General features: G+C 43.0%; 1 protein-coding gene and 1 non-coding gene across 11 annotated transcripts in view; one reads left to right on the top strand and one right to left on the bottom strand.

Moving 5' to 3' along the window:
* SVIL (supervillin) overlaps window positions 1-16,596 on the top strand; it is a 122,630-nt gene that overhangs the window by 74,168 nt on the left and 31,866 nt on the right. For 7 of the 10 annotated variants that reach the window (XM_044227666.1, XM_044227667.1, XM_044227661.1 and 4 more), the window contains 4 exons: window positions 1,396-1,443; window positions 11,831-11,978; window positions 16,144-16,233; window positions 16,324-16,410. In XM_044227666.1, the coding sequence (XP_044083601.1) occupies window positions 1,396-1,443; window positions 11,831-11,978; window positions 16,144-16,233; window positions 16,324-16,410 (373 nt within the window). The remainder of the gene's footprint in view (window positions 1-1,395; window positions 1,444-11,830; window positions 11,979-16,143; window positions 16,234-16,323; window positions 16,411-16,596) is intronic. The other 3 variants (XM_044227662.1, XM_044227670.1, XM_044227665.1) reach the window with 1 other exon arrangement.
* On the bottom strand, window positions 4,914-5,021 carry LOC122892809. Its single transcript, XR_006381491.1, has one exon. It is a non-coding gene; the product is annotated as a U6 spliceosomal RNA (small nuclear RNA).

The raw sequence follows: 16,596 nt of genomic DNA, 5'->3' as shown, positions 1-16,596 counted from the left end.
GACAGGACTCCCTATAAATCATGCCTGTGGCCCCTATGAAAATCCTCGCCGTCCAGTAAAAATAAAATGTGAGCAGCATAAGTAATTTTAGATTGTCTAGTGGCCGCATTAGAAACCAATGAACGATGCCTTGAAAAATCTATAAGGGTCTTATTTCTGTCAGAGAGTTTGTCCCCAGAAAAAACAAATTCCTGATGCTCTAACTGGCATCCCGTTCTGGATCCTTCCTGGGAAGAAAATCTCTCTTGGCCCATGAATAGATTTGGGGAACGAAGAGCTTCCCATTCCCTACAAAAAGACTAGTTGTGTTTCAGAGAACACCTCACTTAACAGCAGTTCCCTGCTTTCCAGATTTATTCTGCGCGCCCCCCTCCCCCGCATTGGGATGGATGATTTGGAGCTTCAGAGCACAAATCATTTGTTTACTGGACTCCCTCCTTTTCTGTAATAACCATTCTGGGTTCTTCCTCTCTCTTCTCTCTCTTTTCCTTTCTCTCCCCTTGCTGCTCTTCTTTTCTTCTCTCTTCTTTCTCCTGTTCTTGGCTTAATCCAGGGCAGGGCTAACCTGATTTAAGCATGTCTGCTTTTATAACAAGTATAATTAGTTCTGAAGATGGGAAAGCCATGTGGTTTGTGGATTTGGCCAGGTCCACACTGTCCGGAATGCATGCACTTGAGTGTTATCCATAGACCGGTCCCTCCAGGCTAACTTGTTCCATCCAAACAGCAAGAAAAATGAAACAAAGTTTTCAAAGCGGGAGTCTCTCCGTTACCACTCAATTGCATTTATTTATTTATTTATTTATTTTGTTAACCAAGTGATTATTTTTAATTTCCACCTCATTTTGGCATGTTTGACATCAAGGTATGTCATGACTCCCCTACAGTTTAAGATAATCATCCAATATATCAGACTTTTTTCCAGGAAATAAAATCCCTTTATAGAACGTGCCATTACAAGTTCTGTGTCTGAGTCACAGATGTGGAGTTAATATCCAGCTGTGCTCAGTAGTATCAGGTCAGCGAATCAAGCTAAGATCTGTGATGTCCCGAAGCATGTTCTTGAAAATTCAACAAAGGTAAATCTGCCACATTCACGTTCTAATTGTCTGCTGACATTGAAATTCCAAATCACAGTTCAGGAGAAAGAAGTCGCCTCAAAGAGCTAAGGGAGGAGGGAGAAAAAGGCGGAGGGTATGATCTGCAAATGAAAGATTATCATCTCACTGATGGGATAGGAGTTTCCCTGGTGTTTGTGTCACTGACTGTGTGAGCATGTTTGTGCATGCGTCCAAGTGAGCCCAGGCACCAAATTCTTGAGAATGCTTGTGACACCCTAACCCTACCCTACTCTTCCAGCACCCTGCAATGTTTCCTGTTTGTTTTAACCTGTAGGAAGAAGGACGATTTGCAGATGATAGTGCCATTTCTAATCTGCTTTGGGTAAGCCTGACTTTAACGTAGGTGTCCTCTAGATTCTAGCCACAGTTCGACCTTGCCATGTATAATTTTCATCACTGGTGTTTCCCTTTGAAGCTCTCGCTGTTTGGTTTCTTGCTCCCAGGGAAGATGCCACCTCTATCCAGAGAAGACAGCTATCCTATTTCTTTAATTTTTATTTTAATCGTATAATGACAAACCTTAAAGACTTTAAGTAAGAGATTTTATGGTAAATGCTGAACCTGTCGATGAACTTTGGGGTTCCCCTCTCTGTAACTGAATATCGTAGAGACTGCAGTAATCTTGTCGTTAACTCACATAATTACTGCACAGAACTGACTCGATTATATTTTCTGTGCTGGTGTGGGTTTCTGTTAGCCCTCTAAGAAAACAAACAAATAGAAGGGACTGTCTTGAAAAGAGAACTGAAATTGCAATGAGTAAATGAACATCCTGGTCGAGATACTTCGTTTTTGTCTCTACTCCTCCCCTCCCAGCTCTGATAAACCTTCTCTTTTCACCTCTAATCCTCTTGCTTTGCTCTATAGGAACCTGTATATGCTTCTACTTATTCTCCTACTATACCTGCTGCCCATAAACACCTGTCTTTTGTATCTGTTAATCAGGTGAGGAAAAGCCTATGCATTTTAAGCCTCATTGCAATTTCTGAGCAGTAGGGAAGAACCTGTTTCATTTGGGGACGTAACTCCTTCGCTGCATTTCAGTGTGTGTGTGTGTGTGTGAGAGAGAGAGAGAGAGAGAGAGGGAGAGAGCAGTTCTTGTATAATTAGAGTTAGTCACACACATCACATCCATGGGTCAGACTTTCAGGTAGACTTGATGGCATTCTTTGACCTTATAATTGTGAAACCAGTTTAAGAGAAGAATTTCCCCTTTTAATGTCCAAGGTAAGTCAGAAGCCCAAGGACTATGCCGAAGTTTTCTGCTCCCAGTTGGGAACAGTGCTATCTTGCTAGGCTTGATAAAGGAAGACAGTGGAGTTGCGGTGGAGGTAGGTGGGTGCGGACGGGCCAGAGGGGAAGGTAGAGCAGGGAAGAGGCTGGGCTGACAGGACCTCCTCGCAGCGATTTACTGAGATGAGAGCCCACAGCCCTCTTGGCCCTTCCACTCCATCTCCCCTGTACCTCCTCTGAACCCCACCCCAGAAAGGAGATCTGGCTTGGGTGGAATCTTTCTGTTCGTGCAAAACACACGATCACTGTTAAAGTCCAGAGTACCAGAGATTGTTTTTTATTCCCTTTGGAATGTCCCTGGAGTCAAAGTGTCTGGGAGAAGTGCCTGTATCCACACTGTCATGAATCCCAGAATCTATCCTCCCTCCGTCTTAAGGACCTCAACCTAGTCATTTCCCTTGGAGGGCCTTTGTCTTCTCATCAGAACTGGGATTTTTTTTCTTTCTTTTTTTTTTCTTCTTCTTCTTCTTCTTTTTTTTTTTAAAGATTTTATTTATTTATGAGAGAAAGATCACAAGTAGGCAGAGAGGGAGGCAGAGGGAGAAGCAGAATTCCCACTGAGCAGAGAGCCTGATGCGGGGCTCGATCCCAGGATCATGACCCAAGCCGAAGGCAGAGGCTTAGCTGACTGAGCCACCCAGGCGCCCCAGAACTGGGGCTTTCTTACCTCTAAGGTGTGTTCTAACTAAAAATTTCATGATTATAGTGTTCCGTTAGGACAAGTGGTGACAAAATAGGTCTTTGACAAAGAGGCAGTGAGACCTTATATCAGATATGAAATTGACAGAATGCTGTCCGAGCGAGGTATCTGCTGGGCCCTCCTGCTTCATCTTTTATCTTCGTAGTGGAAATCCCCCTAAAGCAGCCTCTTCCTCTCTCCTGGGTTCCTCTGAAGTTAAGAATGCTGGTCTGTGAGATCCCAGCCCCACACAGACAGCAGTGTCCACCCCCAAAAAACAGGATGAAATCTGGGGCAAACCTGCTGTTCTATGATTGGGGCAAGGAGGGGGGTTGTTTCTTTTAAATAAGTCATATTAAGCTTGAAAAGAAAAGATACATTATTGAACTCTTTAAATACAAATTATACTTATTATATATAGACACACATATATATATACTTTTTAAAATCAACTTTATTTTTTAAAACATTTTTATTTATTTATTTGACAGAGAGAGATCACGAGTAGGCAGAGAGACAGGCAGAGAGAGAGGGGAAGCAGGCTCCCCGCTGAGTAGAGAGCCTGATGTGGGACTTGATCCAGGACCCTGAGAGATCATGACCTGAACTGAAGGCAGAGGCTTTAACCCACTGAGCCACCCTGGCGCCCCTAAATCAACTTTATTTTTTAAAGGAGTTTTAGGTTCACAGCAAACATGAGCCAAAAGTATAGAGATTTCCCATATACCTTCTGTGCCCCCCTCAGCGCGCGCACACACACACACACACACACACACAGCTTTCCCCACCATCAGCTTCCCACACCAGAGTGGTGCATTTATTAAATATGTTGAACCTGCACTAACACATCATTAGAGCCCAATGTCCATAGTTTACACTTGGGTTCCCTCCCGGTGCATGTTCTCTGGATTTTGACAAACATATGTTGACACGTATTCATCATTATAGTATCATATAGACTAGTTTCACTGTCCTAAAAACCCCCTGCCCTCCATCTATTTATACCTCCCTCCCTCGAATCCTTGGCAATCTTTTTTTCTTAATTTAATTTAATTTTTTCAGTGTTCCAAGATTCATTGTTTATGCACCACGCCCAGTGCTCCATGCAATACGTGTCCTCCTTAATACCCACCACCAGGCTCACCCAACCCCCCACCACCTCCCCTCCAAAACCCTCAGTTTGTTCCTCAGAGTCCACAGTCTCTCATGGTTCATCTCCCCCTCTGATTTCTCCCAAATCACTTCTCCTCTCCTTCTCCCAATGTCCTCTGTGTTATTCCTTATGCTCCACAAGTAAGTGAAACCCTGTGATAACTGACTGTCTCTGCTTGACTTATTTCACTCAGCATAATCTCTTCCAGTCCCATCCACGTTGATAAAAAAGTTGGGTATTCGGGAGGGGTAATTATGAGGGAGGCATAATTGTTTTTTCCAGAAAGTTGTAGAGTTGGGATCACGCAGCATGTAACCTTTTCAGATCGGCTTCTTTCACTGTGTCCTGTGCCTTTAAGGTTCCTCCATGCCTTTTCACGGCTTGATAGCGTCTTTCTTTTTAGTGCTGAATAATATTCTCTTTCTGGTTATATCAGTTTGTTTGTGTGTGTGCATTTGTTTTAAAAATATGGAACACTTGGAGCACCTGGGTGGCTCAGTGGGTTAAAGCCTCTGCCTTTGGCTCAGGTCATGATCCCAGGGTGCTGGGATCGAACCCGCATCGGGCTCTCTGCTCAGCAGGGAGCCTGCTTCCTCTTCTTTCTCTGCCTGCTTCTCTGCCTACTTGTAATCTCTGTCTGTCAAATAAATAAATTAGGATCTTTAAAAAAAAAATGGAACACTCCATGAATATGCATGTCATTCTCATGCAAGGGGCCATGCTGATCTTCTCCGTATCATTCCAATTAGTTGATTTATCCATTTGCTTACTGAAGGGCATCTCAATTGCTTCCAAGTTTTAGCAGTTATACATAAAGTTGCTATAATACCCACATGCAGGTTTTTGTGTAAACATTTTCAACTCATTTGGGGATCAAGCAGCACAGTTCTGGACCACAGGGTAAGGGTATAGTTTTGTAAGAAACTGCCAAACTGTCTTGCGAAGTGGCTGCACCAAAGTTTGTGTTCCCACCAGCAAAAAATAAGACTGCCTGTTGTTGAACAGCCTCACCAGCATTTGGTGTTGTCAGTGTTCTGGATTTTGGCTATTCTAATAGGTGTATAGTGATAATCTCATTGTTGTCAGGATTTGAAATTCTCTAATGACATACAATGTGGACCACCTGTTCATGTGGTTGTTATTAAATATAAATAAAATTATGTTATTAAATAAAAATCTTTGGTAAGGTGTCCATTCAGATCTTAGCCCATTTTTCAATTGGTTGTTTATTTCTTATTGTTGAGTTTTAAGAGTTCTTTATATATTTTGGATAACATTTCTCTCTCAGATGTGTCTTTGGCAAATATTTTCTCTCAGTCTGGGGCTTGTCTTCTCATTCTCTTGACAGTGCTTTCATAGAACAAAGGCTTTTTTAATTTCAATGAATTTCAGTTTATTGGTTCTTTCTCTCATTAGTGTTGTATCTAAAAAGTTATTGCATTCAAGGTAATCTAGATTTTTATGCCATGCTATCTTCTATAAATTTTAGTTTGGCATTTTACATTTAGACTTATGATCCATCTTGAGTTAATTTTTAGGGGAAGGTGTAAATTCTGTGTCTAGATTCTTCCCCCCGCCCTTGGCAAGTGGGTATCTAGTTGTTCCAGCACCATTTGTTGAAAAGACTTTCTGATGTTCACTGTATTGCCCTGGACCTTTCAAAGTTAGTTGAGTGTATTTGTATGAGTGTATTTCTGGGCTCTCTATTTTGTTCTATTGATCTATTAATCTGTTTGTTTTTTTTTCTCAGTAATACCACACTGTCTTGATTATTATAGCTTTGTAGTAAGTCTTAAAGTCGGGTAGTGCCAGTCCTCCAATTTCATTCTTCTCCTTCAATATTATATTGGCTATTCTGGGTCTTTCCCCCTCTCCATATAAACTTTAGAATTAGTTCATCAATATCTGCAAAGTAGCTTGCTGAGATTTTGGTTGAAATTGCATCAGATCTGTAGATAGAGTTGGAAAGAACTGGCGTCTTGACAATGTTATAGTTTCTAATCCATGAACATGGACTACCTCTCCATACATATTTAAGTTTAAAGAAAAATACCACTCACCAGAAGTAATTTATATTTAATTGCTTCAAAATTAAAATAGCCCTAAAATTCTGTATTTTTATATCGTGACAGCTTTCCTAGATAAGCATTTTATATACCAGCCTTTGTAGTTGGAGTTCATCAGTGTCTCAGAGACTCCTTACCTCCTGCGGTCCTGGTTGGTATCTGTGTTCACTTATGCAGAGGCTCAGAAAAGAAAACAGAGCATTACAACAGCACACACATTCTGTCTAAATGGACCATTTGTCTCTTTGTTGGGCTTTAACACACATTTCCTTCTTCCTCACATGCCTCACAACTGCACCAGAAGAATATTTCCCTGTATTCTCCTCCCTTTATCTTAGCTGCTGGTAGATGGTAGCAAGACCATGGTTAGTTTGAGGTTTAAGCCTAGTTGAGATCTTTCTCCATGTTTTGCTCAGGCCATCGAAGGCTGTGTGTACTGATGAGGGACTAAAATCACTGGCAGGGTTGGGGGGAGCTGGTGCAAAGCCATAATTCTTTAACAGTACATACAATTCTTACACACAAAAAAGCTAACAGTACTGATTTGTCACTTTATTTTTACTACTTGATCTGTGCTCTTATAATTTCTTTAGCCTAACTAGATGTGAATAAGATAAAAATTTAAAAGCCAGATCACAGTATTTTCTTTTTTTTTTTTTGATTACTATTTATTTATTTATTTTCAGAAAAACAGTATTCATTATTTTTTCACCACATCCAGTGCTCCATGCAAGCCGTGCCCTCTATAATACCCACCACCTGGTACCCCAACCTCCCACCCCCCGGCCACTTCAAACCCCTCAGATTGTTTTTCAGAGTCCATAGTCTCTCATGGTTCACCTCCCCTTCCAATTTACCCAAATTCCCTACTCCTCTCTAACACCCCTTGTCCTCCATGCTATTTGTTATGCTCCACAAATAAGTGAAACCATATGATAATTGACTCTCTCTGCTTGACTTATTTCACTCAGCATAATCTCTTCCAGTCCCGTCCATATTGCTACAAAAGTTGGGTATTCATCCTTTCTGATGGAGGCATAATACTCCATAGTGTATATAGACCACATCTTCCTTATCCATTCATCCGTTGAAGGGCATCTTGGTTCTTTCCATAGTTTGGCGACTGTGGCCATTGCTGCTATAAACATTGGGGTACAGATGGCCCTTCTTTTCACGACATCCAGATCACAGTATTTTCTATTCATGAAGCCCTCCAGTTTAAATTTGTACTAATCCTAGTAGAACATGTTAGATTTTCTCTCTCTTCTTGTATCACCTCTCTGTGTCAACAACATGTGGGAAGATTTACGTTGTGTATTCCCGGTAGGTGTACAGAGGCAAACGCATCCGTAACAATGCAGTAAGCTGAAAACATTCTTGCAGATTGACCCTTTGCCTAATTTCAAACTGTGTTCTATTAAGACTCTGTCTGTCCCTAAGACCTGCCTTCTTCCCCAGCTACTTTGTTTCACTGCCTTCTACACACACACACACACACACACACGTGCATGCACACACATATATGGTTATTCTCTCCCCTCGCTGTTTCCATCTCTCTGCCACATTCATGGGATCTGCATTTGAAAGAATGGAGGACAGATGGGGTAGGGCTTCCATTCATATTCTGCCCTAACTCTCTTACTATTCCAGTCAATCCTAAACCATCACCAGCTAAACCTAGACGAGCCTCAAAATGGCACAATACTTACTATAATGTAGACCCTGTCCTTCTGTAAACAAGGAAAGAACAACTTAGAAAGGAAAAACAAGACAATAATGAAATTTAAATATGTATCTTGTGAGAAATTGTATTAATCATCTCTGTGGATTGAAAGCTGTATATTTCTCACCCACATTATAGATCCATCTGAAGTCAGCAATTAAGGGCCCTAAGCCAACTTCACTAAGTAGCCATGTTAAGAAAGAGAGGCAAAAAGTTTTATGTTCAAGAGTACCATTGAGAGAGGAGTTTAAAAAAAAAACAAAAAACACTCCTTGACAAAGATCTGGCAAACTACTGGAAGCTTGAAAGCCTCTAACAGCTGTATCATTCCTGGGCTGGTAGCTTCCATGTTCTTGTAGGAGCTCCAGGGGCATCTGATTGCTTTGGGAAATGGAGTTGTGGACTCGGGGATGCCATTTTTTGAGTCATGAACCACACCCCACCGCCACACCCGGGACTTTGGAGACGTGTTCCCAAGTTCAGCAGAATGATGATGTCTGGCTCTTCGGAGGAGCAAACTTTCTTGGCACTTCATATGTTTTTTCAGAATATTGTAAGCCAAGTGCTACATTGATTTGATTAAAATTCCCTCCTGAAACTTCATTTTCAAAGAAAATGTATTATCCTTTTTGAATTTTGATGAGGTCTTACTGGCAAGTCAACCTCGGAGTTTATTTAATAAGGGTATTGGATTCGGAGAGTTACTTGGAATGAGGGTCATCTCACCAGCCATATGTGGAAAAGTGCAGGGAAAGGATTTTTAACCTTGGGATAATACTGTATTTTGATAAAATTTAAGACTTACAAAAAAGGCGCCGTGACAGGGCTCTCTCATATCGCCTTTACCAGAGCCACCAACTGTGGGCATTTGCTCGCCACCCCTGCCCTGTCTCATTTCTTCCCTCCACCCCGTCCCCTCCTGTCTCATGTACACATACATGATATACAAAATTGGGGCTCCCTAATAGAACGCTGTAGATTGAGTGGCTTATAAACCATAGAAATTGCTTTCTTACGGTTCTGGAGGCCGGAAATTCGAGATCAGGGTGCCAGTGTGTTCCATGTCTGCTGAGAGCCCACTTGCTGTTTGTAGAGGACCATCTCCTCGCTGCAGCCTCACATGGTGACCCTCCTCCCACGGTAGGACAGCCACAGGAGCTCTCTGAGGTGTCCTTTATAAGGGTGTCAGTCCTCTTCAGGAGGGTTCCACCTTCCTGACTGAAGGCCTCACCTCCTAAGACATCACCCTGGGGATGAAGTTTCAGCATAGGAAACTTTTGTGTGGGGCACACAAATGTTCGGTCTCATCACAATACAGTGATGGAGATGAGGAAATGTAACCTTGATGCAGTGTTCAATCCACAGCCCATTTCCAGCTGTGCCCGTTCCCCTTCAGCCATGCCCCTTCTAGCCCCCGCTCTCTCTTCAGGAAAAGGGTTTTTACTTAAATTAATTTAATCACCAAAGATCTCAAAGTCCATTCTGGCTGTGATTGCTCTGTAGAAAAATTCTGTAAAGGTTTCATGAACTAGATGAGGGAGAAGTCCTTGTTCATGGCCTAACCTGAACATGGCCGTTGCAGATACGGTTTTATGCACATCTCTCTTGGAAATGAGGGAAGGCCCCCTCTCCTGTATTACCCTCCATCGTGGATGAACCTTGCTGATCTCTGCTTTCTTGCTGAATGAATCTAGAAGTTGTTTGTTTTTGTTTGTTTGTTTGTTTGTTTTTCCTTTTGGTCAGTTAAGGGAAGTATCCTCAGGGCTCTCCTGGTTTTCTGACTTCAGTCCATGGAAGGTCTATGATCACCTTGACCTTGTTGCTTCTTATCCAAGGAAAAACTAACAAGAGAATAAGAGCTGGGGAACCTGCCAAAAGAGGTTAAGGCAAGGTCATCCATAGTTTGAAAGCAAAGCCCCAGCAGGAACAGTGCACCTCAGGTCTGAGAAGGGGCTGAGGTTCAAAGCACATAGCCAGGAGGCCACACCAGCGCTAGAGCCCCTGTCACAGGAGCAACCTAGACAGTGGACCACGGAGCGAGCGAGGGAAGCTCATGCTCTGGAGGGAGGCTTTTTCCTCTCTTCCTTTCCCCACGCTCGCTCCCACAGCTCCTGCCCCTGCATCTCTCCCTGTCCTGTGCTCCCTGCCACTTGGCAAATCTTAAATTTTACCAAAACAAAAAATGCCCCCCCCAATTAAAAAGCCCTTCTCTTTCATTTCCCCCTCATGATCTGTGCCTACTTTGACCCTAATTCCAAGTAACTCTGAGAGGGGTCGGTAGTGAGAGGAGAGACAGGGTGGAGGCCGAGGGAAGGCAAACTGTCCTACCAGCATCGAGGACCGCCCGCCCTGGTGTCGCCCACCGCCGTTATCCACACTCTGTCCCTGGCACGCTCCTTCCCCTCTGCCACCTCTTCTTCTTCGTCTTCGTCTTTTTTTTTTTTTTTTCCAGTTTTTTAATTTAACATATAATGTATTATTAACTCCAGGGGTATAGGTCTGTGAATCGCCAGGTTTACACACTTCACAGCACTCACCATAGCACATACCCTCCCCAGTGTCCATCCCCCAGCCACACTATCCCTCCCCCCAGCAACCCTCAGTTTGTTTTGTGAGATTGAGAGTCTCTTATGGTTTGTCTCCCTTCTGATCCCATCTTGTTTCATTTATTCTTTTCCTACCCTCCAACCCCCCCATGTTGCCTCTCAACTTCCTCATATCAGAGGGATCATGTGGTAATTGTCTTTCTCTGATCGACTTATTTTGCTAAGCATGATACGCTCTAGTTCCATCCACATCGTCGCAAATGGCAAGATTTCATTTCTTTTGATGGCTGCATAGTATTCCATTGTGTGTGTGTGTGTGTGTGTGTGTGTGTGTGTGTGTGTGTGTATGCCACATCTTTATCCATGCATCTGTTGATGGACATCTAGGTTCTTTCCATAGTTTTCTGCCACCCCTTCTTGTTCCTCCACCTCTCACCTCAGCCCAGTCCTGTCCTCTTTCCTCCCCTCTCCCGGCCTCCCTCAGTTCGCCTTTTTCTCTCAGGCCAAATGAGTTCACCAAGGCCTTAGAAACTAAAGAAGCAGGTATCTCCAGAACCCCAATTAGAAGCTTTTGAAAGTAGTTTTTAGGTGGAAATGTTGGTCTGAATGTAGGTTATGTCCCTAGCACCATTCATTCTTCGTGATCAGACATGTTGGGACCCAGAAGTCCCTTTCGGGGGCTGACCTGCTTCCCTGACTGCCCACCTACCAGAGTTGTCTAGGAAACATGCTGAGTTCCAGAAAACCTTCTTGTAGCACACCTGATTCCTGCTCAGCTTTCTCTCTTTTATACTTGACTGTGATCCTTGTGAACTGAAGTGGGTTAAGATTTTTCTGGATTGACCATGTCTTTTGTGAGAACAGATGGATGAAATTTCCTAATCAGTGGAGTTTAGCTAGCTCGGTACAGTTGAGCAACTTTTAAATTGATGGCCTGGAAGAGAGTCTCTATTTTTGTTTATTTTTACAAGGTGTCATTTTGGTGGTCCAGTAGTCCAAATGAATAAGTGGGAAAAAAAAAAATCAGTGTTTTAACCTAAAGTTTTGGTGTTGCTGGTGGTGATCTCTCACCCAAGCTGGGAGTAAGGTTGCCCCAACTACTTCCGCTAGAACAGTTACAGACATTTTTTGGGCAGTGTAGCCCTCCTGTTTGTTTGCCTGCTCTTCGGCTCACAATATGCTACATGCTGAAATTCACAGCTCTGTCATTTCCCTGTCCTCTTTTCTCCCTGGCATGCTTTGTAAACAGCGGGTCACAGAAAGTCGAGAGAGCCAGATGACTATCGAAGAGAGGAAGCATCTCATCTCTGTGAGAGAAGAAGCCTGGAAGACAAAAGGCAAAGGGGCGGCCAACGACTCCACACAGTTTACAGTGGCTGGCAGAATGGTGAAGAAAGGTCAGAGTCTGTGTGTGTCTGTGTGTGTGTGTGTATGTGCGCGCACACGCATGTGTGCATGCTGGGGGGTGGGGACACACACACACAAACTCAGTTGCCCACGGAAGGGAGAATGGCCTGTGATAGCCCAATTTAAAAAATCAAGCCATGGTCTTTTTTAGTTTTTACTCTTATTGAAGTTGTACAGATTTTGGGGGGTTAGATTGGGGAGCTCTTCCTACTGAAAACCCTTTCTTCCTAAATGGCATCATCTTCATGTAAGAAGTATAATTCAATTAGTTACATTTCAGAATTTAGCCAGTTGGCGCTTTTTTTTTTTTTAAGATTTTATTTATTTGAGAGAGAGAGAATGAGAGAGCACATGAGAAGGGGGGAGGTCAGAGGGAGAAGTAGGCTCCCCACTGAGCAGAGAGCCTGAGGAGGAACTTGATCCCAGGACTCCAGGATCACGACCTGAGCCAAAAGCAGTTGCTTAACCAACTGAGCCACCCGAATTTAGCCATTTGGAAGTTGAGCACAGGTTTCAAAAGCAATGGCAAATCTGGGTGCCTGGGTGGCTCAGTGGGTTAAGCCGCTGCCTTCGGCTCGGGTCATGATCTCGGGGTCCTGGGATCGAGTCCCGCATCGGGCTCCCTGCTCAGCAGGGAGCCTGCTTCCTCCTCTCTCTCTCTGCCTATTTGTGATCTCTGTCAAATAAATAAATAAAAAATATTTAAAAAAAAAAAAGCAATGGCAAATCTTCTAAAAAATCTTAGTCCTTTCCCATAATTGCTTTAAAATTATTTTCATTTTCTTGCCACCTGGCAATCAGTTAACCCAAATAAGCCTTTGTCAATGAAGAAGGAGTTTGCATCTTCTCTTAGAGGAATTCCTAGGTCCCTTTCCATCAAACTAGAGTCTGCTGACTTACAAAACCCTATTTCTGGAGAGGTTTTAGTAGATCTTTAAAAGACGTGTGCCATCCTGAGGAAGTAGGATTCCCTGCAGATGGTCACTTCTTTGCTGCTGAGCTCTTAAAACTGATTTGAAGTCGGTATGGAAAGATTTATGAAATTGACCAATGCCTCACACGGTCAGTGAAGTCACTTTTTGCCTCATGTGGTCAGTAAGGCTTTGAGCCTCCATATCCTGTGGGAAATGGTTAAAATCTGGGGTCCATTCATCACCTATATGCCTATACTTTCATTTCCTAAGGTATTGTTTGAAAACAAATTTCCTGACTTCGTGATATAAGTGCTCACACGCACTTAGAGGTAATGTATGTTGTCATCAGCTTTCTTAGTTCATGCTTCTCTTCCCTGGAAAACTTCCAGGATCCTCACTTATAAATAGTGCCTAACTCATTGTAGGCACATAATAAATATTTGCAGAAGGAAGGGCGGGGAAACCCTGAATTGTGATTAACTCAAATCTTGGTGTAGGAAAACAGAAGGTAATTTGCTCCCACTGAATGAGGTGGTAACTGCGTATTTTCTTCCTCAGATCAGAGACCTGTATACGCATGTTGAACAACTTTGGCCCGAGCCCTGTTCCTGTGTTAACAAAAGCAGACCCTGAGGCCCATGCTGGTTAAGAACTCAAGCTGGGAACTTGAACCAGAGTTCCCATCTTCCAACTTTTAGCCTGGACTTTTATCCCAATAACTTTGAACTTTGGTTTCTTTCTTCTTCCATCTTAAAAATTACCATTTATTTGTAACCAGGTCCTTATTACCAAATACACTGTCCTTGTCCACAGGGATGTCAGAGGAAGTGGATTTGGAGAACAAGGTCAGAGACGTTCGTATCCTTTAGTGCAGGAGTTTGCTTTCACATTTCTTGAACAAATCCAGGGTCTTTATTTAACAGGTGCTATATGGCTGGCTCAGGAAATAAATGTCTTGTACTTTTCATGTAAGGAAAAAAACTGTATCCTGTTTTTCTAATATTTTTACCATCTGCTGTTACATGTTTCACTGGAATCATCAGCTCTTTCTGATTTGCAGTAATATGCTCACTGCAGGATAACATAGTCCCTACGCCACAGCCACAGAGACTTCTCAGCTCAGAGTGTTGCTACATAGTAACCCTGATTTTCCTTCCCTTCTTTTACTTCATTAAGATGTTTTGATGTTCCTAGACTATACCTAAGGAGTAGTGCTCTAGTTCTTGCGGCATTTGACAATTCTCCTGAAAGTTCTCAAAATATGCCTTTGAATAAGAGAGCTGGGAAGATGTCTCTGAAGAGAGTAGGTGGCTGGTTATTGCAGGTAGAATTCACTGAGAAGGGCTGCGGGGAGTGCTTTGTTTAACAGTGTTGAGTTAGAGACCCTTGCCAGTAGTTGGGAAAGGGAACGTCCCACCTCTGGGAGTTCTTGTGCATGCTGCTGGCTGGATGGGCAACAGGGGGCGCCCCTACAGTCCGGCGGGCCAAGTTCTCTGCGCTTCAGAACTTGGGAACTCTTCTGTAGTCTCCCTTGCATCCTTTTAGTAGGTGATGGTTTACGGCACCTGTACAGGCTGTGTTACCAAATTTTACTTTATTATCTTTCTTTTTTTTTTTTCTTTTTTTTTCAAATTTATTTATTTTCAGAAAAACAGTATTCATTATTTTTTCACCACACCCAGTGCTCCATGCAAGCCGTGCCCTCTATAATGCCCACCACCTGGTACCCCAACCTCCCACCCCCCCGCCACTGCAAACCCCTCAGATTGTTTTTCAGAGTCCATAGTCTCTCAATTACTTTATTATCTTTCAAGAAAGTTTGCTTTCTCACATAAACCTTTTTCAGGCTTGGTCATTGAAACAAATGTTTGGATTTTTATGGACATCATCAAGCAAATGTATGTACCTATTAAGAAGTACTTCTAGAATATCACCTAAAACTGAAGTTTTAAGCCACATTTCTGTATTTTTTTCATTAAAAGTTTTATGTTATTATACATCCCTCTCCAGCGAACAGGAGGAGAGTAATTCATTCATCTATTTTTCCTAGTCAGCGATAGTGAGTTACATATTCCTCAAATGCTATTCTTTGAGGGATGCTTAAAGGGACAGTGTCATCTAATGATTTCACATTTATTACAAATGAATACAAAGAACATTAACATCTCATTTTGTTCTTTGTAAATGCACTAATTACTTTCCTTTGCAATCTCTTTACTTAGGTGTGGAAAAAGGTACTCATCTTTGTCCTTATTAAGGTTTCTTATTCCAACCAGAAACCCTCTCTATGCTGAATGCCTTTCTTTCATATGTCCCTAACACTTACACTTAAAAAAAAAAAATTCCCCACTCTGCTTTTTTTTGTTTTTAAATATTTTATTTATTAGAGAGAGACAGGCAGAGAGAGTATGCAAGCAGGGGGAGCAGCAGGCAGAGGGAGAAGCAGGTTCCTTACTGAGCAAGGAGCCTGACTCGGGACTTGATCCCAATACCCTGGGATCATGACCTGAGCCGAAAGGCAGACTCTTAACCGAATGTACTGCCCAGGCATATTCCGCCCCCCTTCTGCTCCTTGATAAATGTATGTGAAAGCATTTAGCTAGTTCCCAGCCACACCTGAGATAGAAATGACCCTTCAGCTGTCATAAATCAATTTAAATGTATCCTCTTCTGTGTCTTTCTTCTAAAAGGTTTGTACTCCTTAGGTTATTGTTCAGTAAAATCACTCTCTGACTGATGCCCCCAAAGACCAAACTGCCCTACCTCGGGTCATCCTGCAGGAAGACCCCAGTGCCAGGGGCCGCTTGGCAGCTGGTATGACCCGGCCCATCCCCTCTGGGGGATGTGGTGCAAATATACTTTCTCTTGAACTACCTCCACCACCTAAAGGGCCTTCAGGACTCAAAACTCCATGTGTTTTAGTATATTCTGATGCTTTATGTACTCTTCTATTCCACTTACATGTTCCGGGCACGTTTTCTCACCTGCCTTCATTGTTCCTTTTGGAGTGGCAGCTTCTCAGCTACTGTAGGGCTTAGAAACGATAAATCTCTGTTCACATCTGCAGCTGTCCTATGTAGCAATGATACCTGCTGAATGTACGTACGTGTGCACATGTGTGCCTGTGTGTGAGGTCTGTAAGTTGTAAAGCCTACAATGCGACTATTGGAGATCCGGCAGGGTCCCTGGAATTTCCAGAAATGGTCCTGAGATACTAACTAGCTCCTTTGATGTTCTGCAGGTTTGGCATCACCCACAGCCATAACCCCAGTGGCGTCTCCCATCTGCAGTAAAACAAGGGGCACCACACCAGTTTCTAAGCCCTTGGAAGGTAAGTCACCGAGGCACCTGATATGCCCATGGGTCTAAGACCAGAAGAGTTCCCATGGCGCTGTCTCATGGATGGTTTCCGCCTACCTAGATATCGAAGCCAGACCAGACATGCAGTTGGAATCGGACCTGAAGCTTGACAGGCTGGAAACCTTTCTGAGGAGGCTGAATAACAAAGGTACATACCGGAAGCCAGAGCGAGGTTTTGGGTTTTGAGCTTGTAGCTCGGCTGTGATTCATAGTCCAATGAGTAGCTAAGGGAACCTAAAAAGAAAACCCCGCTTCTCTCTGAGTCTCTAAATCGTGATTCTGATTGCTTTTTCTCCTCAGCTAATTGTCTCCTTTCTGTTTGACTTCACTAAGT

Source organism: Neovison vison, chromosome 12 (genome assembly GCF_020171115.1).
Source record: "Neovison vison isolate M4711 chromosome 12, ASM_NN_V1, whole genome shotgun sequence".
Taxonomy (NCBI): domain Eukaryota; kingdom Metazoa; phylum Chordata; class Mammalia; order Carnivora; family Mustelidae; genus Neogale; species Neogale vison.
Note: the sequence above shows the minus strand (reverse complement) of the source record. Positions and strands in the feature narration are given on the sequence as shown.